Source organism: Leopardus geoffroyi, chromosome B3 (genome assembly GCF_018350155.1).
Source record: "Leopardus geoffroyi isolate Oge1 chromosome B3, O.geoffroyi_Oge1_pat1.0, whole genome shotgun sequence".
NCBI lineage: Eukaryota > Metazoa > Chordata > Mammalia > Carnivora > Felidae > Leopardus > Leopardus geoffroyi.
This window is the reverse complement of record NC_059337.1, coordinates 97,881,411-97,897,159: the sequence shown is the minus strand read 5'-3', so window position 1 is coordinate 97,897,159 and position 15,749 is coordinate 97,881,411. Positions and strand designations below refer to the sequence as shown.

At 40.2% G+C, this 15,749-nt stretch overlaps 1 protein-coding gene across 1 annotated transcript; it reads right to left on the bottom strand.

Moving 5' to 3' along the window:
• Positions 1-472: 472 nt before the first annotated feature.
• On the bottom strand, positions 473-4,060 carry ARF6 (ADP ribosylation factor 6). Its single transcript, XM_045450913.1, has one exon. The coding sequence runs from the start codon at positions 3,792-3,794 to the stop codon at positions 3,267-3,269; it is 528 nt and encodes a 175-aa protein (XP_045306869.1). The 5' UTR covers positions 3,795-4,060; the 3' UTR covers positions 473-3,266.
• Positions 4,061-15,749: the final 11,689 nt, after the last annotated feature.

Here is a 15,749-nt window from a genome sequence, read left to right as displayed (position 1 = left end):
CTGCTCTTACTTTCTAAATGGCTACAATTCAGGCATTCTTAGGAGACAAGCAACTTTGGGTTTAGAAGACAAACTTTAAAATGTAAAAGTCATTTGTCAAGGGTTAGGACAACTCTGTAGGCCAATTCTTTAGAGATACAATTCTCTACTCCTAAAAACACTAAGGTTGTGATTTTGGAAAAATGGTAGAATAGAAACTGCTTAGAAGCTTAATTTTTCAAAATTATTTTCAAGTGCTTTTGTGTCCTAAATTATCACAAAATCTGAGTAAGTTTGGTGGAATTAAATCAGTACAAAACTTTTTTATACACTCAGCATTGTAAGAACCAAACTGAATCTTTTTTGTTCTTATAATAGCTAGGTGACTCCCAAATTGAGTCATTTATACCATATTTCCCTGGAGAATAACATGGCCCAACACACCACATGTCCCACTTAATCTAGTCCAAACGAGTAACATAACGTGAGAAACTGCACTGTGTAATTCCTTTATTTTCTGCATATTAGTGCTTTACCAACACTACAACCATAAAGAACACAATTCCAAGTACTGTACTTTTTAGTTTGGGGAGATCACAGTCTACAGACTCATTTACTTATATTAGACAAGATTAACCTCATTCAAAAACTTACTGCAGTTTATAAATTCACATAAATACAGAAATTGATGCAATTAAACAAAAACTTCAGGATCTTTTTTAAATTCTAGATTGTAACTTTTTTCTGCAGGCTACAATTACCTGTCCCGTGATTACCAATAGTTATTGGTTCAATTTAACTACATCAATTATCCACCTTTTATATCCTTCAAGAAAATGTAAATGAAAATTACAAGTTCTTACCAAAAAGTTTAGGGTTTTCCAAATTTCAAATATTTGCTTCCCCCCTCCCCCCTTCAGTTAGACAGTTCAAATAAACTAAAAATAACCACCACATCTCACCTGCAACATTCAATAGCAATCACTTGATGTATAAAATTTTAACTATGCTCCCAGGTATTTTAAAACACAAAAAAAATGGCTGCCTATCAATCTGTCTGTCACAAGTTAGAAATACTACATTTAAGAATTAAGATGAGGGTTTCAAGTTTCCTCCAGTTTAGGCATTTATACCTTTGTGCTTGTCTTGTCTAAGGATGTTACTATAGCATTGATATTTGTATAACCCATGTTTATATACCTTAAAATGCAATCACTTAAAACACTAAGAATTAAATTTATGGTGGAGCTTTGGGAATTTTAAAAGCAACTAAAATGTTCTCGGATGTGTCTGTCAGCTTGATTTCTAGAGATCTTTCTAAAGCAAAACTGAGAACTCTGTACCTTAGTTGCATTTTGAATTCAAAAATCCCTCTGCACCATCAGGAGCCTACAACATAGCACCTTTTCTCATCTGCTTTAAGTAAAATGTTTGTCAAGAGTTTTACTTTGAATAGTTAACTTTTTATAGCCTTATGCTTCTCATACATCTTTGGTAAAAGCTCCGTTATACAATATGGCCAAAGCACGAAGGACCAATACTGTCCAACTATGTACCATGATATCCCGCTCCATTTTAGTTTTCAGACACCCTCATGAACAAAACCCACTCTACCTTCTCCTGTATACTGCCTTTGCAGTCTACATTTCTTAAATTCCCTATGTTTAATTCCTTGAGGATCTCTAAAATTAATCCTTAAGGCTATATGAGAACCAGATGCTGCTCACAATTCTGTATCAAGCATTAACATTTGGTTCAAAGTATCAATCATAGTGGTCTCAATAACCTAGTTACCGGTCCTAACAAGCTAAGCAAGTAATCTTGCTAGGACCTGGATATCACCAGTGAGCACAATGCTTACCCTTGAAGAAAAATAAGTTTACATTCATTGTCATCTGTAGGTTCGTTTTCTTCATCCTACTTCCCCTTTGTTATTCCTCAAATCTACACATAATTCATTCATCACATTTCCTTCCTTAAAGGAGATAGTGTATTAATGAACCAACAGGATATCTGACTTACTCTTTGTATGAGTTAATCCTACAAACAGAATTAAATACTTTTTTCATAAAACATCTTTTCCAGTGTTCTAATTAATGGAGATGTGGATCACTCATCTATAAAAAAAGACTTCTATCTTCAGCTTAATCACTTGCTCTAACGTGAAAACAGGAATGTGTTTTTCCAACTAGTAGAAGGTGTATTTAATTTGAATTGTTAGATGCTTTATTAATGGACAAGTAAACATTCTAATAATTTTTTTAACTATCGGTCTTAGATATTCGAAACGTGGTAAAGTATATATTCCAGTTTTGCCCCAAAGTCACGTAAGATATCTACAGAGATCTCATGTGTGTGTGGCATACACCATTATTGCTCCACTTTCTGGAAAAAGTCTACTTTTAAAGTTAAAAAAGAGGGAAAACAGCAAAGTTGCTAACTTTGCAGTGAAAAAAAACCTGTGTTCTTGACGGGTTACACTTTCGTATCTTTATGCAGTGTAAGTTGGCTATGTAATAAGGAACTTGAGCTTTATCCCTACTCATGCATGATGTATGTTTCAGAACTTAATAGCTGACATTTCAAAAAACTTCTTACATTACCTGTTTAACATACTGATGTGCAACTGGAACATATTACAATGACATTACTCATGATTTGCCACTGTAGGCTAAGTTTACTACACTGGTCTTAGATATAAAAGGTCACATTTGAAATTACTAAGTTAAAGGTAAAACTCAGAAGGGAGGGGTAAAGGCCTTAAATATAAAAGACAAACGGCAGTTTGATTAAGCAATAATTTTCAGTTTACTAGATGAAACAGACTTGCAACATAGTCTGCATGAATGCAAAATAAGCCATCTACAGCAAGTGATAAGGAAACTGGGCAAAAAGGAAAAAAGCATACATTGCAAAAAAGATTCTCTCGAAATAAAAAATCAAACCATTATTATAAAGGACTTTACCAAAAACTGCTATATTTCCCCCATCCCATTTGCTGGAAGTCATTAAGAGCATCTAGCACTTTGTGTTCATGGCAAATGTCAGATCAGAGCTTCCTAACGCAAAGCAAAAAAAAAAAAAAAAAAAAGAACGAAAAAAAAAAACAAAAAAAAGAAACAAAAAAAGGAAACCCCTAACCCCCCCCTCCCCAACCGTAGAACAGTAACTCCAGAGTTCAAATTCAAAAGAAGAGAAAGTGGCAATTGAAAGAGGTGATGGTGGCGATAATCCTATGAATGGGTTTCTGATTTCTCTCCTTCCGGGGGATAGGTGGAGAATGCTCATTAGGATTTGTAGTTAGAGGTTAACCATGTGAGCCCCTCATAGAGTCCATCCCCTGAGGTGGCACAGGAGGGCTGCACATACCAGTTCCTGTCCCGAATCCGGGTCAGGCCCAGTTTCTCCTGGATCTCGTGGGGTTTCATGGCATCAGGCAGGTCCTGTTTGTTGGCGAAGATGAGGATTATGGCGTCCCTCATCTCCCGGTCATTGATAATGCGGTGCAGCTCCTGGCGGGCCTCGTCGATGCGGTCGCGGTCGGCGCAGTCCACTACGAAGATCAGACCCTGGGTCCCGGTGTAGTAATGCCGCCAGAGCGGCCGGATCTTGTCCTGGCCGCCCACATCCCATACGTTGAACTTGACGTTTTTGTAAGTCACCGTCTCCACGTTGAAACCCACTGTGGGGATGGTGGTCACCGACTGGCCCAGCTTCAACTTGTACAGGATTGTTGTCTTGCCGGCCGCGTCCAGGCCCAACATGAGGATCCGCATTTCCTTGTTCCCGAAGATCTTGGATAGCACCTTCCCCATCGCGTCGGAGGAGCCGGGGCCGGGGGCATTCAGGTGTCCCGGGTCCCCTCAGCCAACAACGCCGCAGCCGCCGCGAAACCGAAACGAAGCCTCCCGGCCGCGAGGGCGCCCGTGCGGCCTGCGTGGGAGTCGCCTCCTCCTCGGGGCAGAGGCCCGGGCTCGCGACTCACTCGGGCATCACCGACCGCACAACTTGATTCCTCCAGACGCCGCTGCCGCCGGGGCCCTGAGTCTGCGCCGGGAGAGCCGCCGCCCTGCTGAGGCGCGGCCCGGCCCGGAACTGCCCTTCCCCCCGCGAGCGCCGCGCGAGCGCCGCCGCGGTTCCCGCTCCTCCGCCTTCTCCTCACTCCGCCGCTGGAGACCGAGGCCCTCCGGCCCGCCCGCCGGTCCACCAGCACCGGGCTCACCGACCCAGGCCACCCGAGAGTCAGCGCGGCTCCGGCGCCTCGTCAGGTCATTGATCCTCGCGGGAACTTGGTGCGCCGCCTGCAGAGACACAGAGAGGAAGAAGGGAGTTACTGGCGGAGCACCAGAGGGGAGCGTAGGCCGAGGTGGCCCGCTTTCCCAGCTCAGTCCAGGAGGTTACCTCCAGCCGCCGCCCTGAGCGCGGGCTCCCTCTGGCCTCCACCTCCTCCTCCTCCCAGCTCTGCCGCTGCCGCCGCTGCCGCCGCCGGAAAAGGCGCCGAAGAAACCGCCTCACTTCCCCTCCCGATCACGCAGGCGCAACAAGGCCGACCGTTCAACGAGAGCGACCTCTGTAAGGAGAGCGGCCCGCGCGCCAAGCGTCAGGGGCGCCACGCGCGGAGGGGGCGGGGCTACGGCGGCTCGGAGGCCCAGCGGGTGGGGCCAGACCCTAGACCCGCGAAACTCGGACTTTGACCCGCGCCCACCTGTCGCTACAATAGCGGCCCCAGTACTTTCTGCGTTTCTCTTCCGCGTGCTCTCCTCATCCATCCCCCTCAAACCAGAGGAGCAAATCCACTGGGGAGCTCTACAGGGTGGGGCCGCGGGCAGCCAGCTCCCGCGGTCAAGGCCTCCCCACGCTTGCTACTTCCAGACCTGTTCTCAGACGTCGGTGCCCGCCGTGTGCTCCGCGAGTTCCCTCCATCCCGCCCCAGCCTTCGAGTGTCCTCGGTCTCCCAGGAAAGCCCTACAACAGCCTGCTGTTACAGTCCTGCTGTTTCTGCGTCTCCCCCAACTCCTCCTTGGCCTCCCTTATCCCTCGTGTTCTGTTCATTTCTTGAAAGACAAGTGGGAGGCCCGTGTTTTGTGTGGAATCTGCTAGACAGTGCGGCGCTTTTACTAGGCTTGGGTTACCAATGAAACCCTTCTTGTGAGTGTTTGAGCCCTGTCTTTTATATATCTCTTCATGACCGGTCCACGTTACTTAAAAGTAACAGTGTTACCAAGAGTTCCCGTGCCTTGGCGCATTTTCAGCTTTTTAAGGTGAAAACTTTTCCTGTTCAAGTATTTACGTCCTTTTAATGTGATAAGCGGTAACTTCTCACCCACACTCTCTTGACTTTAAGAAGCCTAGTGATAATAATCTTAGCATACGGTTTAGAATCAGAAAGACTAACTAGATCTAGGCCTGGATCTAGGCATTTAACCTTGCTAAGTTTGTTATCTCATGTGTAAACCAAGTGTAATGCCGACCTTGCTCTTTGTACTCTGTTGGAGGGTAAATAACAAAATGTTTGTGGAAGACTTCAGGAAACCTTTTTTGTATCAAATGGTTAGAGATAAAGTTAGAGTTAAAGCTAGGCGAAAGCTTAAAATAAATGAACCAAGGGGAGGAAAAACAGGAAATAGCTTTTTTTTTAAAAGGAAGATGCTATAACAGCATAGGATAACATTTCACAATATAAGAAAACTTGATAATGGTAGATTGGTTGAATGATAACCTTATAAGCTCCAGCTAAAATAAACTTACTGGAGTTACTAATATTCTGACAAGGGTCTAATTTACTTTCCATCTGCCTTAATAGGCGCTGTCATAAAACTGAAAGAAGGATTTTGGAGTGAGAGGATTAGAGTTCAAAGGGTTGCCTTGCGTTTTATAGCTGTGAATCCTCAACCTTCATAAACTTCATTTGCTTTATAAAATCAGACAAAGAATGATCGCTAACAAAAACAGTCACCATTTATTGAGTGTTAGTTATGGCAAACACTGTACTAAATACTGTACTTTAAATATATATTTTTAATCTGCACAGCAACCATGTGAAGTAACTTTGAATATTATTAGTATTCTACCTATGAGGAAGCTCAGGGACAAAGAGGATAAATTGTTTTTTGGAGGTCATAGCTGAGATTAAATCATGAATCTACAGGACCCTCTCTTAACCCCCACATTATGCTATCTCCCTGACTACCTCACACAATTCTTTAGAATCTGAATTACAGTATTTTTAAAGTACTTTATAAAGTGCTACAGTACTGTTATATTTGACTATGTAGTTACATATATATATTGTTATATATTTATATGTGGCAAATAGAGGGATTGTATTTTGTTGCATTCCAACATAATAGTTTTTGATAGCAGATTCCAGTTTTTCCAAGTTGATGGGAGATTGATCTGCTGGGCTTGGATTTATTTTTCAATGGAAGGAGTGTTGTAATGAAAAACAGAAGCAGCTTGAAGACTTAGCATCTTCCTGGCACTGGCACTGTGTTAGGGCTAAAAAGTTTATTTTTGAAAGCCATCTTCCATTTATATTCCACCAGAATGCAAGCTTCATTGAGGCAGAGACTTTATTTTGTCAACATAATGTCCCCAGGGATATCATTATTTGAATGAATGAATGTCATTTATACCACACAACTAAGACCAAACAAAAAAGGAAAGGGATATACTATTTTTGTCTGGGGTTAGAGTATTGGATATCTAGAGTGGGTCATCATACAATAAATTATTTTAAGTAATAATCGTAAACAATATAATGGCCAGAAAATACAGTGAACATTTTAACTTTGTATATACAATCATGGCAGTTGAAAAGTAATTGAATTTCAATAAAACAAAAATATCTGTAAAAAGTAACAATTTAGGCAACTATTAAATCATACCATTGATGAAACATTTTCTTGATTTCTTCTTGAGAGCAATTCAAAAATAGTAAATTTAAAAAATATTATTTCCATTCTTTGAAATATTTTACACATAAACTAAAATATGCATATATGAAACAAAGTATTACATTTCTCAATATGTACCTTGTTTCACTTTTAAGTTTTAAACACAAATGAATGCTCCAACACTACAGAAAAATTGATCTTTGCTTTTTAACTCAAAGCCTATAAATGAAAAGATTTCTCCAGGTTACTTAGAAACAAGGCTCCCCTTTCAGAAAACACCATAATTTCTAATCTGTTGAACAAACACATATGTTGTCTTATGATATTCCTGACTAACATACCATGTTATACGAAAAAGATTTACTCATAAAAATGGCTTAGGTTTTTGCTTTTCAAATAAGATGAACAAGTCTGTAACAATAGCACCCATGCTATTTACCCTATTTCTGAATTCCTAAAGCTCTTATTCATTCTGTATGACTAAGTCATATATTTCTTTTTATCCCATGCAGTGCTAATGACAATTCTGATCATACAGTGAGAATGGTCAGACTACATACCTGTTTGAGGAAGATAGCATCCCTTGTTCATGGCTTCATTTTGAGCCCTTAGTCTAGACGTACCCAGCATTGAGCTCTATCTAGTTTAAAGAAGACTAGAGCCCCAGGAATACTATTAGCGGTAGAAATAAATAATAAATAAGAAGCTATTATAAAGCATATCTTTAGAAAAATTTCTAATCCTTTCCAACCAAAACACTGAGGCAGGAGAATTAGCCCTCCCTTGGTATTATACATATCTGTTTATAAGCTCTCTAAGAGAGGTTTCATGTCCTTTTCATTTTTGAACCCGAAGTCCCTACCATAAAATAAAGTCTCAAATATTTAAAAAAAATTTTTTTTTTAACATTTATTTATTTTTGAGAGACAGAGCACAAGTGATGGAGGGGCAGAGAAAGAGGGAGACACAGAATCTGAAGCAGGATCCAGGCTCTGAGCTGTCAGCACAGAGCCCAATGCGGGGCTTAAACTCACAAACCATAAGATCGTGACCTGAATCGAAGTCGGACGCCCAACCAAGCCACCCAGGCAAGCCAAGTCTCAAATATTTTTTGATGATAACATAGTGAAGATCAAGACTCTCAAAAATAAAACTAAAAAATCCAATTAAGACAATGAAAACAATTTTAATTTGTAAGTATTCTTGGTAACTTTAATGGATACAAATATTTAAAAATATTTGAAGAGACACTGGGAACCAAAATAATAGTTCACTCGTTTGTCCTCTTTCTGTGTTCGCTAAGAAATCACTTTCTAGTTCTTCCTCTTTAACCAGAAAAAAAGTTATATTCCAATCAAAACCTTGAGCTATGCCTGAGTACGAAGACTTCATCTCATTTTTAGCAATATTAAAGGTGAAAATGATAAAGCTAAAAACACATTGAATTATAGTTGATATTTTAGCAAATTGCTTAATAGTCACTGCTTCAGACCACAAAAAGAAACACTGAGGCAACATGTTCTAGTGGCACAAGTGAATAGAAAAGGCTGAATGACATCCTTAAATTACTCCCAACACTCCTTGATTAGGTTTAACCTGGGTAAGTTATTCATCCTCACTGATCATCATTTTGTTCTATTTCTGCAATGGAGACATCTCTTAATTGATTAGGGCAGTATTTATTTTTTCCCTTTAGAGTTGAAAGAGCTGAGCCACTGAGAAGGGTAAGCTACTTTCTTAAGATGAATAAAATGGTACAGAGGAGATTCAAATTAAGATTTTTTTTGATCCAAGTCTGGTGTTCTTTTTTCTACTGTACCAAATAATTGTGTGAACTCAGTAAGCTGGACTAGATCAATAGTTTTCAGCCCTGGCTGCATATTAAAATCACCTGGAGCATTTTAAAACTGCATAAATGCTTGGGTCCCACCCCACATCAATGAAGTCAAAATATCTATGCTGGAAGTTCTACCCACCAGTATTTTTTTAAGGCCTCCTTGAGTGATTCTAATGTATCGCTAAAATTGGAAACGACTGAACTAATTGCTAACTTCCCTTCACATTAAAAAGTCTATGAATCCTGAACTCTACTTATTTTGTTATTCCTCATCCCCAAGATACATATCTCCACCCACAATTTTTTGCATAGTATAGTGCAGTAATACTTTAATCACTGGTATAACTTACCAAGATATTAGACCTGTCAGAAAAAGGCATAAATATTTCTGAGATTCTTGTTAAAAAAGTATTCTGAAAATATGCTAACATTATAGCCAAAGTTATTGAATTATTAATGGAACCACTCTCAACTAGTCAGCGCCAATGAAAAGAAAGTAAGATGGAATACTTGGCAACCGTAGGATGATCAAATTCATAAGCTCTAGATTAACTTGTCTGTGGATACTTGCCATTTGGCTGCTCAGTATGCAAATACCTCTCCTATTTGATTTAATCCCAAACTAGGTAGAAGGGAAGAAGAAGGCAGGCAAATAGATGCATTCCTTTTCCTATCTCCCTGGTAGCTAGGGTTTGGGTAAGTGGGCTCAACCACTTAATTAATCAATGTCCTACTACAGGCTTTGAATTTTGAGAGATTCAGAATTACAGAGTTGCTGTGACAAGTGCCCAGAGTGACTGAGTCCAATAAGATGGTGGCAGAAGTGCCAATGGCAACAAGTGTTATAGTAAAAGCACCAGAAAACTGTTCTGTGGCATAGTCTCAACAGGGCCTTTTCTCTGTCTCTACAATCTTCCTGACAATTCTTTGGTCTCCTAATATACTTCCAATAAAATTATTTTCAGTTCAAGTTAACCATGGTCAGTTTGATTGTAAATAAGAATGCCGAATGACAAACATTTTAATTTAAAGAATGAAAAATAAAATCTTTGACTAGGACATTTGGGTAGCTCAGTTGATTAAGCGTCTGACTTGATTTTGGCTCAGGTCATGATCTTACAGTTTGTGGGATCGAGCTGATACCGTGGAGTCTGCTTGGGATTCACTCTCTCCCTCCTCTCTGCCCCTCCCCCGCTTGTGCTTGTGCTTTATCTCTGAAAACAAATAAACATGAAAAAAATAATAAACAAATGAGTAAAAAATCTTTAACATTGTGCAAACTAGAGATCTGATTATGCTAGTAATTTTACCATTATGTGGCCATTTGGAGATGGAGTCAGATGAGTAGAATTCTAGAATCATCATTTCCAACCAGTTAAAGTTGTGTTTTTTTTCATGGAAGTACATGACTATCATTTTTATATCAACCATTTGAATTAAGATTGTTGGAGTGGGAAATATTTCATTTCCTGGAGATAATCATAACATTTCCTGTTAAGAAGAAGCATATAGAGGAGCCTGGGTAGCTCAGCTGTTAAAGCGTCTGACTCTTGATTTTGGCTTAGATCATGATCTCACAGTTGTGAGATCCAGCCCTGCGTGGAGCCCCACATCTCTGCCCACATCTCTGCCCACATCTCTGCATTGGAAATGGAACCTGCTTGAGATTCTCTCTCTCCTTCTCCCTCTGCTCCTCCCTCATTTGCGCCCACCCCCCTCTCTCTCTGGGGCAAAAAAAAGAAGCATATCATGTCAGAAATTTGGTTTTAGGTATCAGGAAAGTATTTTTAAGCTAAAACAAGATTATTATTTCTGTCTAAACTGACAAAGAGTGCAATACTGATTTTCTGAAAAAGTTCTTTTTTTTTTTAAGAACAGAGCAGCTAAGTCATTCAGATTGCTTAACTGAATCCTCCAAGCTTTGTAATTAAGTAATAAAAACAATAGTTTGTGTGTAGTGTTTACAGTAAGAGTTGTCGGGCTCTGTACTATCAGTTACTCAGATGTGTTGTTATTATACAATAACATACTGTATGGCTGTGTGTTGGTATGGATAGTGTGCTCTTCAGGAAGATATTCAAGGGACACCAAATAGCTGAGGGCTAAAACTAACCTTGTTCTATCTTTATGGTGGTTCCAGCTTTAAATTTCTTAATTTATAGGCTTTGTTTTTTGCTTTATCTTGTTTTGTTTCTGTTTTGTTAGTTTTCTCCTGTTGTTAGAGATATATGAAGGAAACAGCATGTAAGTAAAATACTGACCTCTGATTGATGAATGAGTCACAATGGTACTAAACAAATAGATTTACTGATTTAAAACATCATGCAATATTAGCTCTTTATATTAGTTTTTTTTTTTTTTTCCTTTAGCATAGTATTCTGCATTTGATCTGCCTTACTTTCTGACTTGCTGGTAAGGGATTCAGCTTCTCAAGGAAGTCTTTCTAATGGCCAAGTTGGTGGTGAAAGCAAAGATGGAAGAACTTTCCATGTTACGGGACCCAGAGAAAAAATTAATCGTCCAAATCTCAAGAAAAGGTGGTAAGCCACTAAATTTAAAACTGTTTATGGATTAGAAACCAAATAAATAAGATGATTTTATTTTTTTTTTTTTTTTTTTTTTTTCAACGTTTTATTTATTTTTGGGACAGAGAGAGACAGAGCATGAACGGGGGAGGGGCAGAGAGAGAGGGAGACACAGAATCGGAAACAGGCTCCAGGCTCTGAGCCATCAGCCCAGAGCCCGACGCGGGGCTCAAACTCACGGACCGCGAGATCGTGACCTGGCTGAAGTCGGACGCTTAACCGACTGCGCCACCCAGGCGCCCCAATAAGATGATTTTAAATGCCACACAGTGCTGCTTCAGAGAGAGAACAAATGAATGAATATAAAAATGAGTGAGAAAGAAGAAGAAAGGAAGGAAGAAGAAAAAGAAGGGAGGAATAAAGGAGAAAAGGAGATAATTGTGTTGAAAAAGGGAGCTTGGCAGTCTTGTAAACTGATACCTTAACCTAATCCAAACCTAGCTTTGGGTTAGAAAGGAAAGATTCCTTAGAAAAACATAACCAGGTAGATTAAGATGAGATTTCCTCCTCCATAACCTTCTTTTATTTTGCTTCGTGTACACGTCATAGGCATACCAAGAGCAAACAAGGGAGCAGTTTCTGCTGTTGAGTACCTTTGGACTTTCAGTATACAACTGTCTGTAGTAGGTCCTATTCTAAGATACAGTTTTGAGCATAGTGTCCAAAATTTATGTGTGGAAATGGTTGTAAAATCCTAGGTAAATGTTGCACTATAACCAATTTAACAATGATTTATCTGGGCAAAATTTATGGGTTTGTTTCCTTTCTGTGTTAAGAAAGATTTATGTTTCAATAGGCTTAGAAAGACACCTACTGGATTGTGTGTCCACAGTAATAGATAATATAAACCTACTAAGCCAAAATCTGGCTTCAGGGTAACATTACAATTTCACAGACTGGAGTCTAGAGTGCTATGACCCTCTCTGGTGAACTAGGACAACAGTGCTTGTGGTCTCTTCACTGTGGAAGGAAGGTCAGCTACCCAGTGTGCCACCTTCCCAAACTAACTAGATTATTGCTGGAAAAGGAAAGTTCTAGAATTCTTGAAGCAGTTTCTGATATTGGGACTTCATTTTTTTCTTTTATTTCTTTTTATTAAAAAAAATTTTTTTTAATGTTTATTCATTCCTGAGACAGGGAGACAGAACGTGAGCAGGGGAGGGACACAGAGAGAGAGGGAGACACAGAATCCAAAACAGGCTCCAGGCTCTGAGCTGTCAGCACAGAGCCCAATGCGGGGCTCGAACCCATGAACTGTGAGATCATGACCTGAGCCGAAGTCGGACGCTCAACCTAGTGAGCCACCCAGGCACCCCGGGACTTCATTTTTAAATGTAAACACGGGTCTTTCCGCTGCTTATACCTTTTTGACATTATAAGTCATGAATTCAACATGCTTACCCAGTAATAACCTTGGTTATATAAGGTTAACCTGAGACTTTATAACAATTTGATATGGACACATCCTTAACAGTATATCAAAGATTCTAGGAGTAGAACAAGTTTCCCGATGCATATGGGTGGTATAGAGGCATAAGCCTATGCCCGGTGCATAGGATGTCTTTGGAAACAGCTACCTGCCCCCCTTCCACAGGAATATAGGAGTAGATTCCTGACAGTCCTGGTTTTTCCGTGAGACTCTTCAACACATACATTTCTGGTCATACCAGTTGGACCACAGGTAGATTCATTATTCTAATTGGCCAATCAGATTCTCATTCCTGAGAATTTAAAATCAGATGTGAAGAAGGGCCATATTAGTCAGTCTCTTCCCAGTGGATCCATATCCTACTAACTAGGGACTGGGTCACGGCCATATTCAGCCTTGAGTACTGGGTGGCAGACAGAAGTTAGTCTTCAGGGACAAAGAAGAAAAAAACAGATGTACAGAAAGGAGCAGAGACAAAACAGATTATTTCCTAGGTTCCAGTGCACAGTTCCAGGCCCTTCTTGGTGTCTGTCTGCATACCAACCTTTGAGTTTTATGAGACATCCTGTATCTTTGTATAAAATTACCTTTCTTCTTGCTAAAGAGAGCTCCAGTAGGATGCTGTTACTTACAAATAAAAGTACGAACTTTACAAAATATGACAATGTAGTGCATAAGCAAAAAAATTTTTTAAAATAAAGTAAATGTATCAAAGTTGCAGACTTTTATGCCTTATGAAGAATTATATACGATATACAAATATCTAATGCATAATAACTGCCATCACTGTTGCATAATAAAACCACATTAGATTTAGGGTGGGAACGAGTGGCCTACTGGTAAATCTAATTCATTATATAAAAAGCTCTAAACAAGTCTGTAACCTGGTCTTTTGACCTCTCCCTGAATTGCTTTATAGAGCTCTTCGAATAATTTTTTTTTTAATTTTTTTTTTCAACGTTTATTTATTTTTGGGACAGAGAGAGACAGAGCATGAATGGGGGAGGGGCAGAGAGAGAGGGAGACACAGAATCGGAAACAGGCTCCAGGCTCTGAGCCATCAGCCCAGAGCCTGATGCGGGGCTCGAACTCACGGACCGCAAGATCGTGACCTGGCTGAAGTCGGATGCTCAACCGACTGCGCCACCCAGGCGCCCCTCGAATAATTTTTTTAAGTTTTTATTTATTTTTATTTTTGAGAGAGCATGAGCAGGGGAGGTGCAGAGAGAGAGGAAGACAGAGGATCTGAAGGGGTCTCTGTGCGGACAGCAGAGATCCCAATGTGGGCCTTGAACTCACGAACCATTAGATCATGACCTGAGCTGAAGACAGAAAATGCTTAACTGAGTCACCCAGGCACCCCCAGAGCTCTTAGAATAATTTAATGTATTCTGATACATTATAGCAATAGTTATCTTAATGTGGGAGGAGAAAAGGACATCACAGAATCACTGGAGGAGTTTTTCCATTAGCATCACTTGCCCTAAACAGAAGGCAATTATAAAAATTAATACAATAGACTTCCGCTTCTGGGAAGATGGGGTAGACATACTTTTTCCAGTTCCACTCTCTAAGTACAGCAAAAATCCCTGGACATTACATATTCAACAAGCATAAGAAAACTCTGAAAGACGGAGAGAAGAAAGCAGACTGCAGCTGGACTAGAGACCAAGCAGTGACATGGTAGTGAGTTCCCTGGGTTTGCTTTTTCCTCATATATCCCAGACTTGGAGCTTAAGAAGTCAGAAATGCCAAAAACAAAACAAAAAACTCTAACCAAAGAATGTTCTCTTTAGCCAAAGGATTAGGAAAGGGGCAACCTAGCAAGACAGAAAACTTTTGGAAAATAACCAGTGTACTCCAGCCAAACAACAAAGAAAAGACTGTGGCCCTACCTTCACCCATGGTAGCAAAGACCAGGTGAGTAGCTTAGATTTCCACCTTTGCTGGAATTTCTTTTTCTTTTTTTTCTTTTTCTTTCTTTTTTCTTTTTTTTCTTTTTTTTTTTTTTTTTTTTTTTTTTTTTTTTTTTTGTTGAGAGAGAGACAGAGAGGGTGCACACTGTCAGCACAGAGCCCGACACTAGGCTCAAACTCATGAACTGTGAGATCATGCCCTGAGCCAAAGTCAAGAGTCAGAAGCTTAACTCACTGAGCCACCCAGGCACTGCTACCCTTGCTGGACTCTTCATGAGGTGCACCACCACTAGGTGGAGTAGAGAATAGGGGCTTTTATCCCCACCAGGGGGTAACAAGCCCCATGCAAACACTTGGTGTCAGTGGAGACCACGTGGAAAACTAGACTTCCACCTCCATTGACAGGAGGCACCCCTTTCTGTCTGCTGGGGTAGAATCAGAAAAGTCCTAGTGGAGAGTCAGTATTTTCATAGTAACAAGGCCACCCCTTCTTCCCAACACCTCACTCATCCCCAACACCCCTCACCACTTGTGGTGTAGTGTTAATGAAAAAACATGTGGGAGCAGTAATGAGGTATTTGTATCCCTTCCAACCAGGGAGGTATCACTGGAAGCCTGGTGGGAAGCCAGTACTCCCACCCCTACCCAGCAGTAACAAGGAGCCTCCCATTAGGGTGTCAACAAAGTCGGAGTGAAGAACCTGGACTTCTGAACCAGGACTACCTAACCTGGTGGTAATTAGATGGTGCTCCACTTTTCCTGTTGGAGAGGTGTGAGAGGAAGCCAGCTAAAACAGAAAGTTAAATAAGGTCCAGATTGTTATAATATTCAAAATATTCAGATCTCAACCAAAATTCACTTATCATACCAAGATCTCAGACTGAGTGAGAAAGGACAATCAATAAATGCCAACACTACAACGATAAAGATGTTAGAGTTATCTGACAGAGATTTTACGGCAGCCATCATAACATTGCTTCAGTGAGCAATTGTGAACACAGCTGAATCAACTGAAAAAATAGTCTCAGCAAAGAAATAGGAAGTCTCAGCAAATATCTAGAAGATACAAGGAAAAACAAATGGAAATTTCAGAACTGAAAAAATATA

Excerpts from the sequence above, each read along its gene's own strand:
- ARF6 (XM_045450913.1), bottom strand. The coding sequence starts at position 3,794 with ATGGGGAAGGTGCTATCCAAGATCTTCGGGAACAAGGAAATGCGGATC.